We start from the raw sequence: 27,427 nt of genomic DNA on the forward strand, positions 1-27,427 counted from the left end.
CAGTTACAGTGAATTGTAGAGAATTAGAGATATCTTAAAGTAAAATAATATTCTTGAATTATATTGGATTTTTCTTTTTAATTTTTTACTATTCCAAAGACTATTCCAGATCTTTTCTATTTGTGGAGAACTTTCAGAAAGAGCAAGTTGGTTTAATTCAAAGAAAACTTACTAGAATCTTCTTGTGGTTATGTTGAATCTATAGATCAGTTTAGAGAAATTCAGCTTCTCAACAGAATAGAGATTTGCAATCTACAAATGTTGCGATGTTCAATTTGACACAAGCCAAATCATCAGGAAAGAGTGTCTCCATGAGAGACTATTTGGATCACATTGGCCTGTGGTTTGCCTATAGGGAATTGCTTTGATTTTCTTAATTGAGATGGGAAAACTCAGCCTGACAATGGGGAGAAACAGGTTTCTCAGGTTTGGGGTCTTGTACTATTTAAAGGGAGAGCAAAGCACTATGTATAAACTTATTAGTGTCTGTTCTTGACTGTGGATGTGATGCTACCAGCTGCTTTAATTTTCTGTTGTTGTGAGTGTCCTACAGTGGACTGTTACATGGAAATGGGAGCTAAAATAAACCCTTTCTCCCTTAAGTTGCTTTTACTCTGGGCGTTTTGTTGCAGCAACAGAGATAAAACTAGGACAACTATCTTTGATTTTTTTTCTCCTCAAAAATGCTGCAGTTCTAGAAATGTTTAAAATCTTTTCAAAAGTATATTCCTGTATTTTATATTGTCAATGTTATTTTAAATTTTAATTTTTATATTTTTGTTGATAGTGTGTAGAAAGGGATATAGATATAGAATATGTGATATATAGGAAATATTAAAATATACTAAAAAAGATAATTTTTTCATTTATTATGACTTACTTATAGATTTTTCATATATGCCCTTTGTCAGATTGAAAATGTATTCAGTTATATTGTGATGATAATCTTTACCATGGATGAATTTTGAATTTTGCTAAATTTACTTTCTGTACCTTTTTAGATACATTTTCTTCTGGTAATATGGTAAATTAGATAAATTGATAGTCTAATATTAAGTTAACTTTACATTCCTGAGATAAACTTGTAACCAGGTTTTTAAAAATGTTTTAAATATTCCTGAAAGTAATTTCTTGTTTAATTAAATATTTTTAGATTATTACTATGTTATTGGACTAAATTTTATTTTGTAACGTATCTTAGACTTTTATGACAGAAATACAATAGATAGCTAAAGTGAGTTCCCCTCCTTCTGCAAAAATTTATGTAAGGTTGCTCTTACTTCTTCCTTGAATGTAATCGAAATCACTAATGAAATCTTCCGAGTCTTCACTCTTTTCTGTGACAATGTTTTATTTTTCAGTTATGAATTTAATTCCTACACTAGTTGTGGACCCCTTTTCAAAATTTTAATTTTCTACATTTTGTGTTTCAGCTTCAAGCAGCTAAGCTTTGCATTGTATTCACACATCTTAATGTCAGTTGTTGGAGTTATTTCATAAAATGGTCATAAGTGAGTCTGTATTATCTCTTTAATTTATCATTTGTATCGGTGGCATTCCTTTTTAAACACTCACTCTGTGCTCTGCATAGCACCATCGATTTTCCTGCTCCCTTCCACCAGCTCTAAAATAGGTGCATTTGAAGTTCTTGTCCACATACTGCTTATTTAAGTAGTTACTGGTTTCTAGCCACCATTTCCCCAAGGAGGGTCTTCAGCCTACAGTAGACCGAGAAACACGAAGCATCTTAGAACTCCGAGACACACAAATACAACTTTTTTGAGCCTCGATTCCATTGCTGTGTTGGTGTCGTCTGCTCAGGGAGGGTAGAGGGACAGCTGGATGGCAGGCATTCTAGTGGCCTCACGCAGGAGGAGAGTTCTTTGTGTTATACTCTAGAAACTGCTGAAGTAATGGGCTATTAAATTCCTCTCCCTTTCCTTATGCCTTGACCATGTGCTCTAATTCAGTTATGTTTCAGGTTCCTCCAGCATTTATGATACTTGATAAAGGATAGATTCATCTGTGACAATGAAATGTTGTTGGACTGATGACAGCTGATGAAGGGTCGAATGAGTGGATGTGTTCCTCTTTTCCATTACACGAACTCCTTATATTCTGAAAAAGCAGAGCAGTCTTTCCCTATTTTATTCTTGCTCTAAGAGAAAATTCTAATATTTTTTCTCATACCGGAAAGATGCTTATAACCTGAACAAAGGCTACAGGTATATGTATGAGTAGTATATGTTTTCTTTACTTTTTCTGAGAAATATCTTTATTAAGAACAGTTATATTTAATGACATTTATCAATTTCTATTAAAATGGAAATATTTTACTTAGATTTTATTTCTCTTTTTAAGAACATGATTGAAACCTGATTATCCTAATACCAGATATTTTAAAGAATAATGTAAAAAGCAAAATGTCACAGACTGAGGAGAAGGCTTAGTTGGTAAAGAGCTTGCTATACTAATGTGAGGACCTGAGGTGGATCCCTTGGACCCATGAACAAAGCAGGCACAGTGGCATTGGCTTAGAAATAGCACTGCGGAGGCAGAGACAGGGGGACCCATCCCTGAAGCTGGCTGGCCAACAAGTCTAGCAGAATTGGTGATTTCTGTCCCCCAAAGAAGGTGGATGGTAATGGAAGAACACAGCTGATGCTGTCCTCTGGCCTTCACAGGCATGCACACCCAATTTCATACGTTCTCAAGCACAAGCACATGCACACCCACAAACACACACACACACACACACACACACACACACACACACACACTAAGTAAAGTATCACAGAACAGTGCATTCTGTAGTTGGGGGAGAAAGAAATTTGGTCCCTTACCCACTGAGCAGTATCTCAGCACATCACAGCATTTTATTTTTTATTTTTTGTTGCTGTTTTTCCCCCCTGGAGGCCAGTGACCTCTAATTAGATTTTACCGAATCTGCAAGTGTTCTAACCTTTTTTCTCAGCTCCAGCTAGTCACGTATATCCTACTTACCAACCCTGGCTATCTGTCTTTACAGAACCCAACTAGAACCTACCTCCATCTTCCAAAAGCTTTCTTGTACTAGCTCAGCCTCCCTGCCTGTCTCTCTGTCCTTGCTGTCTGTCATACAGTGGGGCATCTGTTCATGTATTGCTCATATTTTGTCCTTACATGTTTGGTTGAGAGCACGTCTATTGCTGTCCTTTACTAACCAGTACTTTGCTAGTTACATGAAATAATTATGGATGGAAATAAATTTTTGTATTTTTTTTTTATCCAACTGAAAGTAAGGGGAAAGTTTTATTGTCAATGGATCCAGAAAACAACTGTTCTCTTCTTGCCAAGGTTACTCATCCATTTTATAGATACAAACAGGTCTCAGAAGTTGAGACAAGGAGCTAGGTCCATCTTTGAGACCAAACCACACTACCCCCTACTGTATAGCCAGGTTTCAGCAGACTGTGAGGAACGTAGTCTTATCTCAGTACACGGAGATTTACACATGTAATTCACTGACAAGTGAGAAGAGAATGCATTTCTGAGAATGAAAGAAAAGATTTACACCGCAGCAGGTGCTACCATGGACACCCTGGCCACAGAGCCCACCTCAGGGAAAACAGCATGGAGTGCAGAGAGAAAAGAAGTCACAGCTTTCCAAACATAGAAATGATGCAGTCCTAGTGGATGCAGAGATCTTCCTGTTATTCCCGCATTTGTCCTCAGCAAGATGTTCACTTCTCCTCACGCTGTGTTCTCCCGTGGGGAAAGCGTAATTCTGATCACCAGCATTCACTGCCATTATTCTCTTTTTTGTCCTCTGCAGACAGCCATTTCTGAATACATGTTTAAGGATGACTTTCTGTGGAACGGGGTACTACTTGCTCGCAGGAGGAATGCCTTCTTTACCAAGTCCTGTAACCCTCTCTTGGTTCTGAGTGTCTTTTTTTTTTAAATTTTTTCATTGTCTGTCCATTTAAATTTAGTAGTTAAGCATTTAACATTTACAGGCAACATCAGCAGCAGGCCTTATGAGAGAGACTGGATGGAACTAATGGTTATTGGGAAATAAAGGAAGCCCTCTGTATTCGATGCTAGCAGTGGATTTTACTGTGATGTCGTCAATGGACTGTTTTATTATCATGACACATTATTTGGCCACACAACGCTGCCTCCTTTACATGAGCATCTTTTTTAATTGTGTGAGCCTCAGTGTCTGCATCTCTAGAATGGAAATAATGCTTCTCTGGGCCCCGACGATGCCATGAGCATATAAATAACTTGGGCAGTTTTCTCTCATCACCCGATTATAAACAGTCTCAATTTCAGCTTAGTCTTAAACTTGATATCACCCAGGACTTTGATTTCTACTTTTTTTTCATTATATAAAAACCAACAGCTTAACCATTGTGAAGTCTCAACAAGTTTTACCACCTGCAACCAAGAAACACTGTCCTGTCATTAGTGGTTGCTGCTGAAAAGCCACCTGGAGAAAAATGAGAACACTGTCCCTGTGAAAGACAAAGGCTATCTGAAATGCAAAAGCCACTTACAGTTTTTCTTGACAGCTTAACTCTACCTTGAAAATGTGGACCGTTTTAAAGTGAAAACATTCCTAAAATGTTTAAGGTTGATAGGAAAAAAAAAATAAGAATTTCCTACTATGAGTGAGATCTACGTCCAGTAACACAGGATGGCAGATGTTGTAGCTGCAGAAAATCTTCTTTTTCAAAAGACAATAACATGAATTAAAACAAAAAAAATTTTATTTGTATTTCTAAAGAAAGGATGTTGGCTGTAGGTTTCTACTACGTGAATCAAAATCAGTAAGAGATGGCTAAAGTGTACTTATTTCCATGATCCTTCTTCCTAAGGGTATGACTTTCTTCTATGTAAACATGTCTATACACTGGATTTCTTTTTAAATCTGCATGTCCTCTCTGGTCATATTGGAGAACATGCTTACTGCACTGTTTCATTAAACTGCTCTGTTATCAGGTAATTGTTTAAACATAAAGCCATAGCACTATCAAAAGGAAAGGTGAACTAATGGCATTTGCAAATGTCAGGGATTATCTTAACACTTTTATTATAGTTTATAAAAAGTAGGTTCAGGGCATTTCATGGCAATTATTTCTAGAGAAATTGGTTATTTAAATAAATTGCTAATTATCTGAAGATGACAGTATTGAAAAATGCTACTAATGAGTTGTTTAATAAGTGTAGCTTGTGGTGGCCACCTACAGGTGGAAAATAGAACACAAGGAAGGCGCCTAGTAGCTGCTATGCTTCCTCTTGTGACAGCTGTAAAGACCTTGAGCCCCTCACACTAAGGGTTCCACACTGTAAAGAGTTTCCAAGATACTCATCACTGGTGGCTTTTGTTTAAAGTCAGTTTTCACTTGTTTTTTTATTATTTCCCTTTTCCTGTTGTTCTTTGATATAATTATTACTGTTTTTAGCTGCTAGGTTTCAATATAGCATCCCAACTGAGACTCTTCTCAGGTGAAAGAGAATGGTATTCATAATCACATCAGACAATTATGAATCAGCATAGGTATAATAAACAGGTACTCTCCTGGGAAAACCGGGACATATGGTCACTCTCATAGCAATTATGAACCGTGCTCGCTCTAATTTGATTCCTATTCAACAATTAATTCATTGTTAATATTCTTGGTTTATCATACCTGGGTAATACATCTTTATTAGCTATAAAAATTAACTCATCCTTCGGTAACTTAATTTACATTTGGACAGTTAAAATGAAGAGGAAATATAATGTGGTGCTTAATAACAGAGTAGAGGAAGAGTCTGGTGCACATGCTTTCAAATATTGTATCCACACTTTCTACAAAGAGACCTTGAACGTGTGATAATTATTCACAGTCAGTGTCGTTTTGGATATTTTTAAAAATAAAGGCAAAAATACCGACCTTTAGTGATGTTACCGGGATAATATACGCAATGATCAAAGAAAGATAATTGCCAAACATAAAGTGTTCGAAATAGAGTCTCCATATTCTGTTTACTTGCCATAAGGACTCCATGTGAGCACCAGTTCTTGGCTTTCTAAGTTGATCTCATTACTGGTGTCTGTTGGAACTCTACAGAGCATGTGAAACCACCATGTCTAAGTTCACAGCCTCTGCAGGGTTTTAATTGGGACACACCTTATGTTTTCCACAGTATAGAAATTCTTCCATTCCATCTCTCTAGTTCCATCACTGTAGATATTCAAGAGATAGACAAGTTCAAACAAAGCCAAATTAATCCCTAAAGTCACAGCTGGTTAAAGATAAGAGTAGGAAAACCAATAGTGCATGTTGATCCATTAGCATTGATGAAAATGAAAAAAAAATCAACAACAAAAAACACAATTTGCTTTTCTTCTTTTCCTTTTCTAAAAGTTTATTTTGTTTTTTAATTCTTTGAAAAAAAAATTATTCACCCATATCAGCAGTTCTCAACCTGTATGTCTCGACCCGTTTGGAACCATATCAAATTCTGCATATCAGGTACTGACAGTGCACAACAGTCTCCATCCTCCAAGTCCTATGTTCTGTCTACCACTCTCCCATGACGTCCCCTGAGCCTTGGAGATGGAGGGTGATACAGATCTCCTATCTGTGGCTGAGCACATTGTTTTTCATCAGTGTAGAGGGACAGGGAGGAGAGGAAAAAAGCATTTTCATTTTATTCACTCAGTTTCAAACTTCTTAAAATACTAGATGAGAAACAGAGTATGTTTCTCTGAATATACAAAGGACAGGCACACTGATCATCCCACACATTTAAACTTTCTAACACAGGTTTTGATAATATTTATTTTTACACAGAAAATAGGGACTTTATAAATAAGGTAATTTTTCAATGCAGGAGTAGACTATAAATATCTCCTTATCTAAAGTATAAAGTAATATATACATGGGTAGCGAAGACTAAAAGTCACTTTTCAATCCTGTCTCTATTAGACTCATCCTATTTCACATGGAACTAGTCCAACAGTTTAAAACGTAACATTTTTATTGTTTGACTGTGAGCCTGGCCTTTCAGAGGGGCTCACAGAGACTGAAGCGGAAACTACAGAGCCTGCATGGCTCTGCAATAGGTCCTCTCCATACATGCTTTGGTTGTTCAGCTTCAGGTTTTGTTGTTGTTGTACTGCTAAATATGGGAGTAGGGGTGTCTCCGACTCTCTCGTCTGCTCTTGGGACCTTTTTCCTCCTATTGGGCTGCTGAGAGTTTGTGCCTGGTCTTATTGTATCTTGTTACGCCATATTTGGTTGATCTCCCAGGGAGGCCTACTCTTTTCTGAAAGAAAACAGAGGAGGAGTAGAACTGAGGGAGAGGGAAGGGATGGGAGTGTTGAAGGACTGGAGGGAGGAGAAACTGTGGTTGGGATTGTATTGTTGGAGATACTGTATGAGATGTATTGTATGAGAATAAATTAAAAGAAAAAAACCACACAATATTCAACACACACACAAGCATCACTAACAGATCTTTGGCTAATACTGGAATAAAAATGTGTGTTTTCTTCTGGTGCTAGGGCTTAATTTTTACCATTACATACTTGAGATTGTTGCATGTTAGTCTGAAAGGTCTTCTAGCATGGATGAAAAATGTATTAAGTAGCACAACATCTCGTGTGTGGTTAATTGTTTTTGCTCTTTTGCTAAAAACGAGAAAGAGAGACAGGGAAAATACTTCTGTGAACATTTTTGCATATGTGACTTTGTATCTATATACTATTGTGATAGACTCCTTAAAGTGGAATTGGTGGATGAAAAGACATATGTGTTTAGATTTTACAAACTACATTTGAAGTTCAAATAAATATTTACTCAGAAAAATTCACATTTAAATGGAGACTCAAGATATTAATATTCATAATTTTGTGGGTTATGAACTGGAATGGATTCCCCAAGGCTTCCCAAATCGACCCCATTAATATTAAGTGGTTATCGCCATAATTTTACAGATGAATATTTTCTTTATGCTGAACTTTCTTTGGCATTGACAATAATATTAGCTTCTACAAACCAAGCCAAGCAATGTGTTTTTCATGAACTGTATCACTTAAGACACCTTAACTTGCTATAATATTTCTGGTATATTTCATTTTGCTTCCAGACCAGGAAGGTTTATATTTAATGAGGCTAAGGAACTTGTTCAAAGTCAGGACAGATTAAGTGGGTTTGAGTTCAGCACTGCCCTCAGTATCCCATAGTCCTGATTCTGGTACACTTAAAGACTACCTAAAAATGGCCTTCTTCATTGCCCTCTAAACAGTTAATTCTCAATAATCATGGGAACATGGGTACTTTCATATTACAAAGACTTGATTTTTCACTCCAAGATCATCCTTTTTAAAATATCAGATCTGATATTCAGCATACACTTCTATTTGCATGACAATTACAATCTTCACATTGTTGTAAGGGTAAAGTGATCAGGAATTAGGATGGTGGAAATTCTGGAATTTGACAGAATGAATGCACCAGACTCTTCTACCAATGGCAACTGATACTCTCTGGAAAAAAAAAAAAAAATGTGTGTGTGTGGGGGGGGGGGGCTTGGTGAACATTATTAATTATATTGCTTCAAATAAAATGCCTGGCACATTTTGGTTAGAGTTGTTCAATATTAATTGACTGGGTATACTGAATATTCTAAGAAGCAGATAAACATAGCTACAAAGGTATTAAGGGCTTCAGAAATATATTTTTAATAGCAACAAAATCAAAACACTTTAATAAGAAATTATACATCTTGTGGAAAAATAAACCTAAAATAACACCAATTATTTTGTATGCTTTTGATTCTCCCAGTTTCTCTCCTTTGACTTTGATTTCACATCTCTGCATATAACCCCAGTCCTTTTAGTGCATTGGTTTCTGGTTGAATTATGCTTATTTTCTCAGAGGATCTTAATCCATGTGTAAAGATGTATCCTTAAATAGTTGTGCTGCACATATTTATCAGTATATTAGCTTCATTAACATTTTAAACTTGTTTTCATGAAGCATAAATTTGCTGCTACTTGATTTAAGTGGGTTTTTTTTTTTTTTCTAAAAAATCTTTCTACTCTGAAATCTTTGAAATTTTTGATTTGCTTATATATTTTTTTCCTTCTGGGTGCTGTTAAAACTATTATCAAATAGATAGTCCAAGTTTGATTTCTAATGAACTTGTTACCCGTTTAATTCATTGCATTTTAATTAATATACCCAAATTAAAGCTGCATTTTCCTTTTGTATATGCGGTGAACACAAGCAAGTGTGACAACCGGCTTCTGTTTCATTGCCAGCTTGAGCTATTATCAGGGAGTGTATGTGGACTTCTGTCAATTAATTGTGTAATCGTAGCTGTCCTAGGAGTCAAATGATTAGGGGGAAAAGCAAACAGAATTAAACCCAATTATTCAAAATTCCAGTTATCCAAAATTAGCATACATTCTACACTATCTTGCCCATTAAAAACCCCCTTTTTCCTTCAATGAATCAGTCATGCGAAATAAATCTCTCCTCCCTTTTCACCAGCAAAACTTTATTTCTAACATCATTAAAACCCTTTTATATTGGTTTAGTGCCTGAGTCTTTTTCATTATAAAAAGAATTCTTAACATCCTGATGTGGGAATCTGAGGTTTTCTTACTTTTAATGTTAAAGCAATCTGATCGACATTGTAATGCTGGTAAATACCAATTGTTAAAGATTCTACCCACCAGGGTATCAAAGCAGATGCTGACACACATAGCAAACTTTGGGCAGAGTGCAGGGAATCTTATGAAAGAAGGGAGAGATAGAAAGATCTGGAGGGGACAGGAGCTCCACAAGGTGAGCAAAAGAGCCAAGAAATCTGGACCCAGGAGTCTTTACTGAGACTCATACTCCAACAAAGGACCATTCATGGAGATAACTTAGAACCCCTGCTCAGACGTAGCCCATGGCAGCTCAGTATCCAAGTGGGTGTCCTAGTAGGTGGAACAGGGGCTGTCTCTGACATGGGCTCAGTGTCCAGCTCTTTGTCCCCCCCCCCCGAAGGGGAACACAGCCTTACCAGGCCACAGAAGAAGACAATGTAGCCAGTCCTGATGAGACCTGATAGGCTAGGGTCAGGTAGAAGGGGAGGAGGACCTCCCCTATCCGTGGACTTGGAGAAGGACATGGGAGGAGATGAGGAAGGGAGAGAGTGGTTTGGGAAGGGAATTAGGGAGGAGTCTACAGCTGGGATACAAAGTGAATAAACTGTAATTAATTAAAAAATAAATAAATTTTTAAAAAGGGTAGAAGACATGTCCTCTCAGGATCAGAGAGTATAAAGGTCTATCCTTCAGCATTGGCTTCATGCTTTGACTTTATAAAAATCCGTTTCATTGTATCACGAAATGCAGAAGAACAGCATAGAAGACATCATGAAAGTGAACTAAGTAGATGCTCCCTCCAGAATCAATGGTCCTCTAGAGACAAACTAATTATGTTCTCAAGCATCACTGTTTAGCATATGCCTTGAAATATACTAAATCCACCCACACAAGAATTCCATGGCAGTATTACGATTTGCATTGCTTTGTTCATGCCAAAACTGAAGTTCAGCAAGATAAAGGGATCTTCACAACATTACACAGGCCGAAAGCAGCACAGTTTGTGCTTAAACCTCACTAGTTGGCCCCAATGTCTGATTGATGTTATAGACTATAATTAATTCTCAATTAATTTATTTGTAAAATTCATATTAATAAAATATATGATAATCAAACAATCATGATTTTGTTTTCTAATGACACACTGTTTATGGTAGAACTTATATACTTTGAAATAATCTCCTAAATTAAAAAGTCTCTATTTTGAGTATCATGAGAATTAAAATAGGATTTAAATTGGGGGGAAAAAAGAGACATACATGCTTGAAAATAGTTTTGTGGATAGACTGATGAATAAAAGAATACTAAATAAGAACCCTAAGTTATAATGTATTCTTATATGCATACAAGACATAGTACTACAGCAAATAGTATTACTGCATTCCAGAAGATACCAGAAAAAAATGATTTTTTCAAAAGAAATCACATTTATTAATATAACACAAAATCTCACAATTATGGAAGTGTTTTTCTAAAACACAGCCATTCTGGAAATGCTCTGTAATATTTATCAAAGATCTGTAACTTCAACGCACTGCTTGCATTTAAGCTTATGACTCCATGAAGGCCTTAATATATTTATTATATAGGAATCACAGTTCAATCTAGGGAATCAGCGACTCCAGGAGGCCTCCTTTGTGCAAACCAGAAAACTTGTTCAAATGCTGCAAATCTAAACTTTCTTTCAGTCCTTTTTTTTTTTTTTTAATTTTTCTTTTTAGTTACATTTTGTTAACTCTGTGTCCCAGCTGTATCCCGCTCCCTCATTCCCTCCCCAACCCCACACTCCCTCCCTGGTCTCCTCCCTGCCCCTTTCCAAGTCCCCTGATAGGGGAGGACCTCCTCCCCTTTCATCTGACCCTGTTTTATCAGGTATCTTCAGGGCTGGCTGCAAAGTCCTCCTCTGTGGCCTAACAGACTGCTCCTCCCCTGGGGGGGGGGGGTGTCAAACAGCCTGCCCTTGAGATCCTGTTAGAAAAAATAAATAAATAAATAAATAAAAGATTTATTTATTTATTTATTTATTATTTAAACAGTATATACTATTCTGCCTACATGTATGCCTGTAAGCCAGAAAGAGGGCACCAGATCTCAGTATAAATGGTTGTGAGCCACCATGTGGTTGCTGGGAATTGAATTCAGGACCTTTGAAAGAACAGCAAGTACTCTTAACCTTTGAGCCATCTCTCCAGCCCCTCAGTCCTTTCTTTTTATCTTCCCTCTTTTCTTCTTTCCCTTCCCTCTCTCACTCTTTCCTTTCTTCCCTCTATCCTTCATTTTTTGAGCTTTCAGTTTGTTTCAAGATTCAGAGACCTGACTTAAGCTTTATTGGAGAATTCCACACAGTTGAATCGGAATTGGCTTGATATAACTAGATTTCCCATCAGGTTCCTCTGTCCTGTTCTCTCTGTAGAGACCTTAATTTAAATTTTATGTCACCTGCTAGTTGATCTAAGTAGAAAGGATTTCACTTTTTTTTTACTTAAACCCAGTTGTTTCTGTCAAGGATGGAGTCTGTCTCCACATCTTTCAAGCTGTAACTTCTTCCTCCCTACTTTTTGTTCTATAGACAGTAATCATAACAGTGGCAATGTTTTAAAAATCACTATGTTAGCAATTGTGATTCTGGAAGTTTCTGTTCACTTTAATTGGCACTTTGATACTTGCAATTATGTTTTATATGGATACATGAACAATGTGTACACTGAATTTTAATTTTTATCTTGAATCTCTCATCTCTTCACCTTTCTCATCTTGAAACTGTAAGGAAATTTTTGCCTTACTATTAGCACAGTCATTTTTCTATGCCTCTCACGATCTTCCTGATAACTTTCCTGGTGGATAAAAGTCATTTATAAATCCTATATTCCATAAAAATGCTGAGAACAGATAGATTATATGTATATTGGATCAGTTATTTTTAATCAAATGGAGTTTATAAAAACATAAATAAAAGCTGACTTCATTCTTGCTCAACAACAGGAAGACATTTACACGGAGAACATAATTCCTCTTAATTTTTTTTTTAAAAAGGAAAAGATTCCTTTATTAGTTTGAAAGGTTTTCATGTTCATTATGCACATTAGAAAAGTTTTAGGAACGGAAGAAAAACATGAAATAGAAAATGTCGTATTGACCTAATTGAACATCTTCAAATGCCAATGAGAATTTGCTGGTGTTTTTAACACCCGTGTAAGAATGTTGCCCTTTAAATGTAACTGGTTAAATTTTCAAAGCTGTGTCCTGGGATTTTGCCATTTGATGTCCATTAATATCAATTGGAATATGCGGACAAATCCCTGTATACCACTTTGAAATTTTACCCCTTAGTGTTAATGATAGTCTTCTAACCGTGAAGTGAGAAATAAATTATTTATCTGCTTAGTTCAAATTTTTTTTTAGTCTCTAGAGTAAACTAAATAAGGGGAGAAGAAGAATACCAATATTTCTTTATTAGTTCAAAGTAACATGTATATCAAGAAACCATTGGCTTAGTATGTATTGAACGGTCTGTTATGTTATGCAGTTAGCTTTGTCTATTTGAATATTTATGATGTAGATTTCCTTTGAGTTATATTTGTAGTTAGATTTATTTTTATTATATCCATGGAATATAATATTTTGTGCAATAGTTTACCTGATATATTATTCTACTTTGGTTAAAATATAAAGACAAAAAGGAATCACTGATAAACATTTTGGCATAGAAATAAAATCCTGATGTCAATTTCTGTTTTGTCTAACTCAATATGCTGTGTTCGAAATAACCTGTTGTGGAGTTCTGAAGTATCAGGATAGAATAACTTCTAAGCTGTTTTTAGGTTAACAGAGAAACAAACAGGCACTCCCATAGACCCATTTAGTGGTAACAAGGAAGCATTCATTATGCATACATTTAGCTTAATATGAAATTGATATGAACATCACAAGTAGAAAACCACTTCTTTGTAAGAGCTCTTATCACAAAGAGCAGTTTTCAGTTCACAGCAAAACTGAAAGGAAGGAACAAAGATTCCTCATGTACCAGCAGCCCACACACATGTCAGCATCCTTCCTCTGAGTTTTCTAACTGCTGAAACTGGGAATCCTACATTACTGTCATTGTAACCCAAGGTTATTACGCCAGGGCTCACCCTCAGTGCTTTCTGTTCTATGAGCTTGGCTTAGTATGTAACAACACGCAGCTGCCATTATAATATCTCTCATTAGTGTCACTCTCCTAAAATTCTTCTGGCTCTGCTTTCTCCACTACCCCTGCCTACCCTCCCCTTTCCCAACCGCTGATATTTTTACAGTCTCCATGGTTTTGGCTTTTCCAGGCAGTTGTTGTTGTCATCATTGTATAGGATGTAGCTTGCTCAGATGAAAAGCTGCTAGTTGCAAGGAACATTCTATGTGCTTCCTAAAATACCCTCCACACACACCCCACACCAAACACTCTTAAGTTTATATTGATCAGGCAGCTGCATCTCTGTGTTGTTTAGTGGACTCTGATTTCAGACAAAGTCAAATTCTTTCATAATTAGAACTACCTTTAATTCAGAAAATGCTTTGCATCGTTAAATTGAGTGATCACAAGGTATAACAGATTATCTTCCTCAGGTATGAAGCTACTAATTCACTCTGGGATGTAGCTGAAGCTCTGAAGAAGCTTACGTACAATATATTCATGTTTACAATCACTACAATGTATTCTGTACATTATGCAGTTTTTTATGTTTGTTAGGTTAGGAACTAATATACGGGTAATGCTTGACTAGTGTGTGTGTGTATCTATGGATACAGATATAGAGATGTGTATTCTAATTACAGGAATCAAGTTAGTTCTCTTTAATTTTGTTTGAATTTTGTAGCAGGTGAGATTATACCTGGCTTACTGTGTACCTTCAAATTGTAAAATACATATACAAAGCAATATAGAATCACCCTGTTCTCCATTGCCTTGCTTTCATAGCCTCTGCATTCACACCAGCTTCCTGTAGTTGTAGAATGATAACAGAGTTATATGACTATTTACATACTCTATGTGATCGTTTTTCTACAAAGCTTTGTTCTCCAGCTGTATTTAAAACAGATGTTTAGACGTTCCATCCAATTTTACTTACCCATACATCAAACCATAATTTGTATGTATTTTATGTAAGAGTTCTAAGTTTTTCATATCTATTTTGTGACTTGTCTAGATTTAAAAATAGCATCAAAGTTCTTAAATCCACATTCACTGAAAATTTAAAACACTTCGAAAATAGGTAAAGAAGTTGAAATTTTGTCCAGAAAATACTGTTTTTGCTTAATGATAAATATAAAGTAACATGTACCTCTGTCAGATATTCTAACTACAAATCTTCCTTATCTTCTGCAGGAACTGCCATTAGACCTATTGCTTTGAGAGCTGTGACTGCCATTGCCCGTGCTTTGCCTGGGTTTCCTATTTTGGCCACAGGTGGGATTGACTCAGCTGAAAGTGGACTTCAGTTTCTTCATAGTGGTGCTTCAGTACTTCAGGTAAGGCTCATGTTTTTCCTTTAAAAAAAAAAGTAGTTCCCCAATACAAGGTAAATCATATGACCGATACACATGCTGTAGAAACCTCCAAAGAAAGAGGTAGCGTTTGATCAAGATGGTGGCACCCATTATTCCTCGGTTTTAAGTCTGAAAAAAAATCTGGACTTTACTTCCTATCCTACTAAACAGAACTTGTGGATACCTTTTCTTGTATAGTAGCCCACATATCTGGCCTAAAATAAACGAGACCAAGTAACAGATGATACTATCCACTGTCAGATGAGAAACAATTACAATGTGAAAAGCTATGTAAAATGAGATCTCCATGAGAAATGAATGAAACAGAAGATGAGGCGAACCCACAGTCTGATGAGGGTGCTTGAAGGTGTGACAGCATTCATCTCCTAACCTCATAACACACAAAGAAGCCATTGGCTTTCTGACTTTCATGTTACAAATAATAATAATAATAATAATAATAATAACAACAACAACTTGTTATTTAGCTTCTTATACTAAAATCCTAAGAAAGTGTTTCCTATGCCTTCATAAAGAGATTCCTAAGCATACCCACATAGACAATATAAATTTTGTATTATTCCATCATATTTTTTCTTTTTTTCTGAGACTGGTTTTGAACTCACAATCCTTATGACTTTGAATGTTAGCTGATAAGCTAGTGCTGCCATGTCCTGCTCTCATTTTAGTTATATGTTTGTTTTTAAAATATTGCTTAATGTAGGCCTAATAGTCTTGGGACAATATAGCATTAACATTCCTCTGAGAAGCCAGTTATTCAGGTTTGAGGTCTAACTCAACTCAAAGATGAAAAAAAAAAAAATCACATAAACACTACACTGTGGATTTCAAGTAATTCCACATTAATATGATTTTTTATTATTTTTTTATTATGATGGCAATTAGAAAGTAAAATTTGATATCCCTTAAATTCAGTAGCAAAAAGGTAGAGTTGAAACAGCTTGTGTTTCTAATACTATGTGCATAATTTAACATTGTTTCATGAACGATGCAAAGTTGAGTATGTAATTATGACATACCAAAATACAACTGGAGGTGGCAGTTGAATAAAATGGAACAGACTTATTTTACCCTCAAGCTTCCACTGAATATACCTAGACCCCTTAAGCATAAAACTAATATAAGCAAACTCTGAAAGATACACAGAAGGAAAGCTGAGAAGGAACCTCAAAACCCAAGGAACAAAACCAGCTCTGGCTGGTTGATCTGTGACTCCCACTCAGAGCCTGAGGCCAGCAACCCACAAGTGCCAGGTACATACAGAAAAACCTGCTCTTTCCGGCCAAAGAAGCAGCTCAATAAGACAGAAAACTTACAGACAGTACCTCTTTTGCTCTAGCCAAACATGGTGCATCAAAAATTCTATTCCCATACCCAGGCATGCAAAGGTCCAATCAGGATTCCTGGAACTCCATGCTCATCAGACACCAATGCTAAAATGACAGATATGTGAGAAGGAAGATTTTAAATGAGTCCTGACAAAGCTACATTAACATTTCTCTGGGAAAAAGGATGCACTTTGTCACCAGGGAATTCTCCCCGGAGAGTAGTGAGATATCCTTCGTCTCTCTGATGACACCAGAAAAGTCTGCTGAGGAGTCAAGACAGCTATCTCTACCTTTGGTTATGGACCTTTTTCTTATACCTGTGGTGAAGCCAAAGTGAAACCAAAGCGGACAACAAGGATGCAATCCTACACGCTGTACTGTGGTCATGGCCTTTCCAGTAGAACCATAGTTGGAGCCAGATTCTCCATCCTCTCCTAGTGAGAACAAGGAGCTCTGTCCCAGGAGTACCTGTGAATGTCTAGGGGAAAAACTTCTGGTTTTCTCCCACAGTACAAAGGCAGTATCCCCTCTTTCCCTTACCTCAGTGGTGTCAAGTAAAAATGAAAGTGTAAAGAAGGTTGTGTCCCCTCATAGGGGATGGGAATGTAACACTCACTGAGTGTTCACTTGACATGTGCAAAACCTCAGGTCGCATCTCCAACATGTACATGCACGCACAAATTTTATCCCATCTCTGTAGCTCAGCACCATTAATCATAGAACTTAGAAGGATGAGGAAAGAGCTCAGAATGAAGTCAACCCAGGCATACTCTGAAACCCTTTCTCAAAAGAAATTACAGAGCAAGAATGAGAATAAGTAAGTCAATATAGTGCTCTAAATGTTAGGGTACCAGGAAGGTAGAAGGTTGGATAATAAAATACAGCTGATAGACATCAGTGCCCAGGATACATGTTTAATAATTACCTTAAAAATATTTCAAATTAGCAGTGATAAAGTTGTATTAATAGCAGTTTAAAACATTCTTGGGGATCTCTTTAAGTGTTTCTCTGCCATTTATATTCTTCTACAGATAATTCTCTGTTTAGCTCCATGCCCCATTTTTAATTGGCTTGCTTGATTTATTGCTTTTTAACTTCTTTAGTTCTTTATATATTCTGGATATCAGCCCTCTGTCAGATATAGGGTTGGTGAAGATCCATTCCCAATCTGTAGGTAGTTGTTTTGTTCTGATGACAGTGTCCTTTGATTTGTAGAAGCTTCTCCGTTTCATGAGGTCCCATTTATTGATTGTTGCTCTTAGAGCCTGTGCTGTTGGTATTCTGTTTAGCAAGTTGTTTCCTGTGCTAATGAGTTCTAGGCTCCTCACCACTTTTTCTTCTAACCAATTTAGTGTATCTGGTTTTATGTTGAGGTCTTTGATCCACTTGGACTTTAGTTTTGTGCAAGGTGATAAATATGGATCTGTTTTCATTTTTTTCTGTATATAGACATCCAGTTAGACCGGCACCATTTGTTGAAGATGCTGTCTGTTTTCCATTGAATGGTTTTGGCTTCTTTGTCAAACATCAAGTATTCATAGGTGTGTGGGTTTATTTCTGGGTCTTCTATTTGGTTCTGCTTCTATGCCAATACCATGCAGTTTTTTATTACTATTGCTCTGTAGTACAGCTTGAGATTAGGGATAGATATACCTCCAGATGATCGGTTGCTATACAGGATCATTTTGGAAATTCTGGAGTTTTTGTTTCTCCATATGAAGTTGAGAATTTTTCTTTCAAGATCTGTAAAGAATTGTGTTGGTATTTTGATGGTAATTGAATTGAATCTGTAGATTGCTTTTGGCAGGATGGCCATTTTCACTATGTTAATCCTACTTATCCATGAGCATGGGGGTTCTTTCCATCTTCTGATATCTTCTTCAATTTCTTTCTTCAGAGACTTGAGATTTTTTTCAAACAGGTTTTCACTTGCTTGGTTAGAGTCACACCAAGGTACATTATGTTATTAGTGGCTACTGTGAAGGGTGTTGTTTCCCTGATTTCTTTCTTGGCCTTTTTGTCTTTGGTATACAGGAGGGTTTCTGATATTATTGAGTTAATTTTGTATCCAGCCACTTTGCTGAAGATATTTATCAGCTGAAGAAGTTCATTGCCATCAGAGAGATGCAAATCAAAACGACTCTGAGATTTCACCTTACACCCACCAGAAAGGCTAAGATTAAAAACTCAAATGACAACACATGCTGGAGGGGTTGTGGAGAAAGGGAAACCCTCCTCCATTGCTGCTAGGAATGTAAACTTGTACAAAAACTTTGGAAATCAATCTGACGTTTTCTCAGACAATTAGGAATAGTGCTTCCTCAAGATCCAGCTATACCACTCCTAGGCATATATCCAAAAGATGCTCCAAGTACACAAGAAGGACATTTGTTCAACCATGTTGGTAGCAGCTTTATTCGTAATAGCCATCTGGAAACAACCCAGATGTTCCTCAGTTGAGGAATGGATACAGAAACTGTGGAACTTTTACACATGGAATACTAGTCAGTTAAAAGCAAGGAAATCATAAAATTTCAGGCAAATGGTGGACCTAGAAAAGACCATCCTGAGTGAGGTAGTCCAGAATCATAAAGACACACACGGTATATACTCACTTGTAAGTGGGTACTAGACCTATAAGATAGGATAAACATACTAAAATCTGTACACCTAAAGAAGATAAACAAGAAAGAGTACCCAGGGTAAGATGATCAATCCTCACTTAGAAAGACAAATGTGATGGACTTTGCAAGTAGGAGAAAACATGTAACAGGACAGGAGCGTACCGCAGAGGGCCTCTGAAAGGCTCTACCTAGCAGTGTATCAAAGCAGATATTAAGACTCATAACCAAACTTTTGACAGAGTGCATGGAATCATATGAAAGAAAGGTGAGTTAGTTAGTATTACCTGGAGAGGACAGGAGCTCCACAAGGACCAAATATATCTGGGCACAGGGATCTTTTATGAGACTGTTTCTCCAACCAAGGAACATTTATGGATATAATCTAGAACCCCTGCTCAGATGTAGCCCATGGTAGCTCAGTATCCAAGTGGGCTTCCCTAGTAAGGGGAACAGGAACTATTTCTGACATGAACTCAATGCCTGGCTCTTTGACCTGCCCCTGCTCCCCTCCCCCCAAGGGAAGAGCATCCTTGCCGGGCCCTTAGGGAGGACATTGCAGCCAGTCCTGAAGATACCTGATAAGCTAGGGTCAGATGGAAGGGGAGGAGGACCTCCCCTAGCAGTGGACTTGGAAAGGGGCAGGGAGGCGATAAGGGGTGGGGGTAGGATTGGGAGGGAATGAGGGAGGAGGCTATGGCTGGGATACAAAGTAAATAATCTGTGATTAATATAAAAAATAAATTTATGAAAAAAAACATTCTTGGGGAAATAGTTAGCCAACACAAATTAGACTCCTTGATTTTGGTGTGCTTTTTGCTTTGTTTTGCTTTTTTTCATCTATCTATCTATCCATCCATCCATCTATCTATCTATCTATCTATCTATCTATCTATCTATCTATCTATCTATCTAATCACTTTACAGCTTGATCACAGTCCCTTCTCTTATCCTCCCAGTACCACCCTCATGTCCCCTCTCCCATCCTTCCTCCTTCTTTTCAGAGAAGGGGAGGTCCCCAAGGAGTACCAACTGGAAAATATATCCTCTCCCATTAAAACTTGACAAGGCAGCTCAACAAGGGAAAAGGATTCAAAAGTCAGGCAATGGAGTTAGAGACAGCCCCTATTTCCACTGTTAGAGGATCCACATGATGACCAAGGTGGACATCTGCTACATATGTGTAAGGGGTCTAGGTCCAGACCATGCATGCTCTTTGGTTGGTGGTTCAATCTCTTTGAGCCCCCATTGTCCCAGATTAGTTTACTCTGTAGGTCTTATTGTGGAGTCCTTGACCCCTCCATTTCCCTCCATACTTTCTCTCACTCTTAAACAAGACCTTCTGAGCTCTGCCTATTGTTTGGCTGTGGGTCTTTGCATCTGCTTTCATCCACTGCTGAATGAAGCCTCTCAAAAGACAGTTATGCCAGGTTCCTGTCTGCAATCATATCAGAGTATTAACAATAGTGATAGGGCATGGCTCTCAAGTTGTGCTAGTCATTGGTTTGCCATTATCTCTGTTCCATCTTTATCCCTATGCTTCTTGGAGGTTAAACAGTTTTGGGTTGAAGGGTTTATGGGTGGGTTGGTGTCACCCTCCCTCCACTGGAAGTCCCACCTGGCTACAAGGAATGGCAACTTTAGCCTCCTTAACGCCCACTTCTATGAGTGTCAGTAGGGTCACCTGCCCTAGACTCCTGGGAGCCTTGTACCACAGTTGTCCACCCCCACATGTTTTCTGTTTTCTCTCCAGGTCCTCCCACCCTCTACCTGCCTCTCCCCACACCTGATCCTCACTCTATTCCCTTCCCCCCTCTTCTCACCCAGTTCTTTCCCTCCATCTACTTCAGATGGCTATTTTATTTCCTCTTGTGAGTGAAAATCAAGCCCTCTTTGGCATCTTTTGGTCTGGATAGTTTCATGGTTATTTCGTATTTTGTGGCTAATATCCACTTACACATGAATACATACCATGTGCATCTTTCTGGGTCTGGGTTACCTTACGCGGGATGATCTTTTCTAGTTCCATCCAGTTACCTGCAAATTGCATATCTTTGTTTTAATGATACATCTGTTTTTAATAGCTGAGTAGTATTCCATTGCGCAACTATGCCACTTTTTCTTTATCCATTCTTCAGCTGAGGGACAACTAGGTTATTTCTAGTTACTGGCTATTACAAATATAGCTGCTATGAACATAGTTCAGCAAGTGTCCTTGTGGTATGGTAAAGCATCTGTTGGGTATCTGCCCAGGAATGATATAGCTGGGTCTTGAGGTAGATCTATTCCCAGTTTTCTGAGAAATTTTCAGATTGATTTTCACAGTGGTTATGAAAGTTTTCATTTTCATCAGCAATGAAAGAGGATTCCCCTTGCTCCACATTCTCACCAGCATGTGCTGTAATTTGAGTTTTTGATCGTAGCCATTATGATTGGCATAAGATGGAATCTCAGAGTCATTTTGATTTCTATTTTTCTGATGACTAAGGGCCTTGAACATTTTTCCTTCCTTCCTTCCTTCCTTCCTTCCTTCCTTCCTTCCTTCCTTCCTTCCTTGCTTCCTCCTCCTTCCTTCCTTCCTTCCTTCCTTCCTTCCTTCCTTCCTTAATTTCTTTCTTTCTTTCTTTCTTTCTTTCTTTCTTTCTTTCTTTCTTTCTTTCTTTCTTTCTTTCTTTCTTTCTTTCTTTTGTTTTTATTTTATTTAATTTATTCATTTAATATCCCAATTGTAGTCTACTACCTTATCTCCTCCTGGTCACCCCACTCCCTCTTCTCCCCATCCCTATTTCCTACTCCTCAGAAAGGGGAAGTGTTTCTCCCTTACCAGGTGACCACAGACAATCAAGTCTCTTCTGGATTGCCTGCATCCTCTTGTGGCTGGCAATGCTGCCTTGCCCAGGGGAAGTGATTGAAGAGCAAGAGCAGAGTTCATGTCAGAGACAGCTCTTTGTCCTCTTTCTTTAAGTGCCTCTCAGCCATTAGAGATTCTTCTGTTGAGAATTATCTGTCTAGTTATGTACACCATTTTTTAGTTGAGTTATTTGGTTTGTTGGTTTCTAATTCTTTTTAGTTCTTATATATTTTGTATATTAACCCTCTGTTGGCTGTAGGGTTGATGAAGATTTTTCCCATTCTATAGGCTGCTGTTTTGTGCTGTTGACAGTGTTCTTTGCCTTGAAGAAGCTTTTCAGTTTCATGATGTCCCATTTGTTAATTGTTGATCTTAGTGCTAAGTTGGTGATCTGTTTATAAAGTTGTCTCCTGTGCCAATGCATTCAAGGCTATTCCCCACTTTCTCTTCTATCAAATTTAGCGTATGTGATTTTATGTTGAGGTCTTTGATCCACATGGACTTAAGTTTTGTGCAGGGTGATAAATATGGATCCACTTGCATTCTTCTACATGTAGACATCCAGTTAAATCAGAACCATTTGTTGAAGATGCTTTCTTATTTTCATTGTATGGTTTTGGCTTTTTTGTTAAAAATCAGATGTCCTTAGGTGTGTGGACTTATTTCTGGGTCTTTGATTCAATTTCATTGATTAAACTTTCTGTTTTTATGCCAATACCATTTGAGTTTTATAGCTGTTGCACTGTAGTACACCTTGAAATCTGAACGATCTTTTATTGTACAGAATTGTTTCTCTTATCCTGGCTTTTTTCTAAATTTTATTTTTCCATATGAAGTTGAGGATTTCTCTTTCAAGGTCTGTAAGAACTTTGCTGCAATCTTGATGGGAACTGCACTGACTGTCAATTTCTTCTGGTGATACTTGTGTCACTTGTTCCTGTTTCTTCCCTGGGTTTTTCATCTCCAGGATTCCCTTAATCTGTATTTTCTTTATTGCATATACTTCCACTTTTATGTCTTGATGAGTTTGATTCATTTCCTTCACCTGTTAAATTGTGTTTTCCTGTATTTCATTAAGGGATTTATTTTTTATTTTAAAGGGTATCTACTTGTTTGATTGTATTTTTCTGTATCCCTTTAAGAGATTTATTCATTTCCTATTTAAAGTCCTCTATCATCTTTACAATTCTGGATTTAAGGTCATCTTCTTGGGCTTTGGCTGTGTTGATATCCAGGGCTTACTGTAGAATGGTAGCTGGGCCTCAGGTTCCTAGGGTCCTGAGGCCTCTGCTAGGTGTGCCCCTGGTGAATCAGGCAGGCAGGGAATAGGCTGCAAAGGCTCTATGCTGAATGTTGCTGGGCCCCCCATAGACCTCTTCTGGATGGCAGGTGATATGGGGGGGGGGCTTTCCTTTTTTATTTCTTATTGACATTTGTGTGTTTATATTTTCTGAGGGTTTTTTTGTTGAAAGGAAATGAAACTAGATGCAAGGATGTGGGAAAAAATTGGGAAGTGGAAAGAATATGATCAAATATATTGTATGAAAATATTTTTGGTAATTTATAAAATTCAAAGAATGTGAAAAAGAAGAAACAAACAGAAACTGGAAAAATTCTGTTAATTACATTTACAAAAGAAAATTCAACTGATGTGGTCAGCAGCACAATAAAGAGATAGGAAAAAAAATAGCAGTGGTGGAAAAAAATATCAAAAAGCTGAGAAAGGGAACAGAGCCCTAGAGCTGAGACACAGTATTTAATCACAGAGAAGATGTTCAAGAAAATCAAGATGAAGGGTGTTTTGTAAAAGTTATAACCCTACATATTCCAGAACTCAGGAGATCCCTAAATACAATAGATTAAAAGAAATTTATCACTGAATCAGTTGTACTCAAACTTCTGAAAACTCCATTAAACAGAGAAAGAACCTCCAAAGATGCAAGAGAAAAATTACTGCAGATCTCTAAGAAGTCATTGAGGAGAACCAGCTGGTTTCTCACAGGAAACCAGAAGTCTAGAAGAAAGTATAGAAACTTTTTTTTTCAACATAGTATTATTATTGATTATTTGGGAATTTCACACAATGCACCCTTTATCACATTTGCTTCTCATTCTTCCCAGGTCTGCCCTCCCTTGACCCTGGGCAATGTTATCCAAGATGAGTCTATGCAATTGTCCAGTATTTGTGGTGCTTCAGAAACCAGAAACCAGACTCATGACTCTTTGCAATAAGTATTTGTATGTAAAACTCTTTGGGTAATATGGTATAACACAACATAACACAACATAATATAATTATATAAGTCATACACACACATATTGTGTGTGCGTGTAATGTGTGACACAAAAGTTTGCAATGTGTCCAGCCGCAAGATTACCCTAATTCTGAGCAATATCTGGATATCTGAGATGAAGAATGGTTCATTTTATGGATTGGGCCTCCTACAAAGACCTCCATGATCTGTGCTGCCTCTGGAGACCATGTTGGTGTTCCTTGTCTGTACTGCAGCTGGGGACAAGGCTGGTGTCCACCGTCTGTGTTGTCTCGGTAGGTCATGCGGATGTCCGTGGTCCCTGTTGTCTCTGGAGGCTGTATAGATGTCCTTGTTCTGTGCAGTAATATTTTTTTAAGGCTGAAAGGATAAAAGTGGTCCACACAGATCTTATTTCTTCAGGAATGAAGTGAAAATGAAAGACTCTCAACTGAAGCAGAAAACTCTCTTCAACATCAGCTCTGGCAGAAAATGGCCTAAACAATTTTCACAAAGCTCTTTAGAACATTGGTTCCCAAATAATTCTGTTAAAAAAATGAAGTTCTACCCATAGAGATTTACTACCAGAAAATAATAGATTACGTACCACTCTTACTATTAGTTGAAATTAGACTACCATTCAGTCAGAAAATATGTTTTTTTTTTATTTGAAGAAACATAATCAGTATTAAAATAGTGTTTGGATGATCACAAATTAGACAAACTTGAATTTGAAATTGGTCAGGGTGTTTCAGTCGGGTGGGGATTGTATACTATTTCTGCCTCTCTTCCATTGTCACTGAATTCCCACTCCATTCTACCCTCTAATCCTAGGTTAATATAAACTTTCATTTTCTATACTTCTGAACTTCTGAATATTACTAGAGAAATTCAAGGAACTCTGCTAATTGTATTTGCTCCAAGTTCACAGTGTTTAATGTCAGCTTGGCCTTCAGCAAGAGTCAGAATCTGATTTTAGTTATTTTTTTCCCTGTTTTAATTCCCTATAAAATTCTCTCTATCAGGTAGCTTCAATCTTTTTGAGATGGTCACCTCTCAGCCTTATTGCACTCCCATTTCTCTGATTGTCTCTACTTGTTGGCTCTTATTTCCAGACTCATTCCCCTTCTCTGATTCTATCTGTATCACATTAGCCATTTCTACTCAAAAGTGAAGCCTAGATTGTCTCTCTACTGCAGGAAAAATTTATGCTTAGCAGTAATTTCAAATTCTACTTATGTGTTTGAAAATTAAGGCATACAATTTTGGGAAAGTGTTTCCATGTCAAAACTAACAAGCCAGATTTCTTTCACATGCTGAGTAAATGTGACAGAATAGACTGTTTTCTTAATCAATGTGTGTTACCTAGAATTGTCCATCCAGTCACATACACAATACCACACACACACACACAAGGAAATAACAAATTCAGTGTGAATTCAAGAAACGTAAGGTCTGCAACTGTAAAATTCCCAGAAGGGAAGATGGAGGGAATCTCCCAGAATAGTATTGGCCATGGCTTGTTTTATGATAGGACACAGAAAGCACAGGCAATAAAACTAAAAACAAACAAATGAAAGTGAGTCAGTATAAGATGCTACTTACATCAAAACAAATGAACAACACAGGAAAATATTGCCCATGAGTGATGAGACACCTGTGTCAGTGAAGAAAGGGCTTTCTGTGCAAGCATAAGTTTGGATCTCTAGCACCAAATATACTACCCAAACTTGGTGGCCAGCAAGCCTAGCTAAATCTGCAAGTGCCAAATCAGTAGAAAATGTTTTCTCCAATAATAATAATAATAATAATAATAATAATAATAATAATAATAACAACAACAATTAGGTGGATATGAATTGATAAAACTCCTTAATGCCGATTTCCGGTGTCCACATGCATGCACCCATGTAAACACACACTGAGCATACACAACCATATACACCTGTGCATGCCACACACATAAACAGAGAAATGCCTGCCTTTGTGCCAAGTATAAAACAGTGTATAAAACATATAAAACAATGTACACAGCTACCTATGATTTTTTTTCTTAAAAATTAAGGGATAGAAAGCAGAATAGAGGGAGTCTGTGGTAGAGTAAAGGAAAATTGTAAATGGGCTAAAAGCCTGAACAGATATTTACCCAAAGAAGAGATATAAATGTCCAATAAGTGTGTTCATAAAGGAAATTAACAGGAAAAGTCAAACCCTCACTGAGATGCCGCTTCATAACTATTGAAATAGCTGTTAATTAAAGGACAAAGATGACAAACATAGAAAAAGCTCATGAGAATGTAAAAAGAAATGCAGATGTTTCTACACTGTTGGGAGTGTAAATCTGCATACGCTTGGTAAAACATGGCTGTTTCTCAACAACCTTGAAAACAGAACTTCGTCAGAAACCTGTAATTTCTTTTTTAATTAAATTTTTATCTTTTATACTAATTACAGTTTATTCACTTTGTGTCCCAGCTACAGCTCCCTCACTCATCCCCTCCCAAACCCATCCTCCCTCCCTTATCTCCTCCTAAGCCCCTCTTCATGTCCACTGATAGGGGAGGTCCTCCTCCCTTCCATCTGACCCTAGCTTATGAGATCACATCAAAACTGGCTTCATTGTCCTCCTCTGTGGCCTGCCAAGGCTGTTCCCCCATTAAGGGGAGGCAGTCAAAGAGCTAGCCACTGAATTCATGTCAGAGGTAGACCCTGATCCCCTTACTAGGAACCCATTTGTATACTCAGCTGCCATGGGCTACATCTGAGCAGGGGATCTATATTGAGGTGCCTTCAAAAAAATTAAAGCATCACCCTACATAGATACATATATTTTCATATGAATAACCAAAGTGATCATCAACGAATGAATGAAGAAACTAGGTGTTCTCTCCCTTTCTCACTTCTTCTTCCTCTGTGTCCCTCATTCTCTCTCTCTGTCTCTGAGTCTCCCTGTTTTGGTCTCTCTGTCTCTGAGTCTTTCTCTCTCTCTCTGACTCTCTCACTCTCTTTCTCTCTCTTTCTCTCTCTCTCTCTCTCGTGTGTGTGTGTGTGTGTGTATGTGTGTGTGTGTGTGTGAAAGACTATTCAACCTCAGTAAAAGAACAGACTCCACATTTTACAGCATGGATCACCATAAGGCCATTAAACCAAGTTTACTAAGTTATACACTGCTTCATGATATTCATTGTATGTGG

At 37.4% G+C, this 27,427-nt stretch overlaps 1 protein-coding gene across 1 annotated transcript in view; it reads left to right on the forward strand.

Annotated features, from left to right (window-relative positions):
- The window catches only part of Dpyd (dihydropyrimidine dehydrogenase), an 844,213-nt gene that overhangs the window by 662,060 nt on the left and 154,726 nt on the right, over positions 1–27,427 (forward strand). The window contains 1 exon segment of the mRNA XM_055628041.1: positions 15,000–15,142. Coding sequence (XP_055484016.1) covers positions 15,000–15,142 — 143 coding nt within the window.

Source organism: Psammomys obesus, unplaced genomic scaffold (assembly GCF_907164565.1).
Source record: "Psammomys obesus unplaced genomic scaffold, mPsaObe1.curated_primary_1811, whole genome shotgun sequence".
NCBI lineage: Eukaryota > Metazoa > Chordata > Mammalia > Rodentia > Muridae > Psammomys > Psammomys obesus.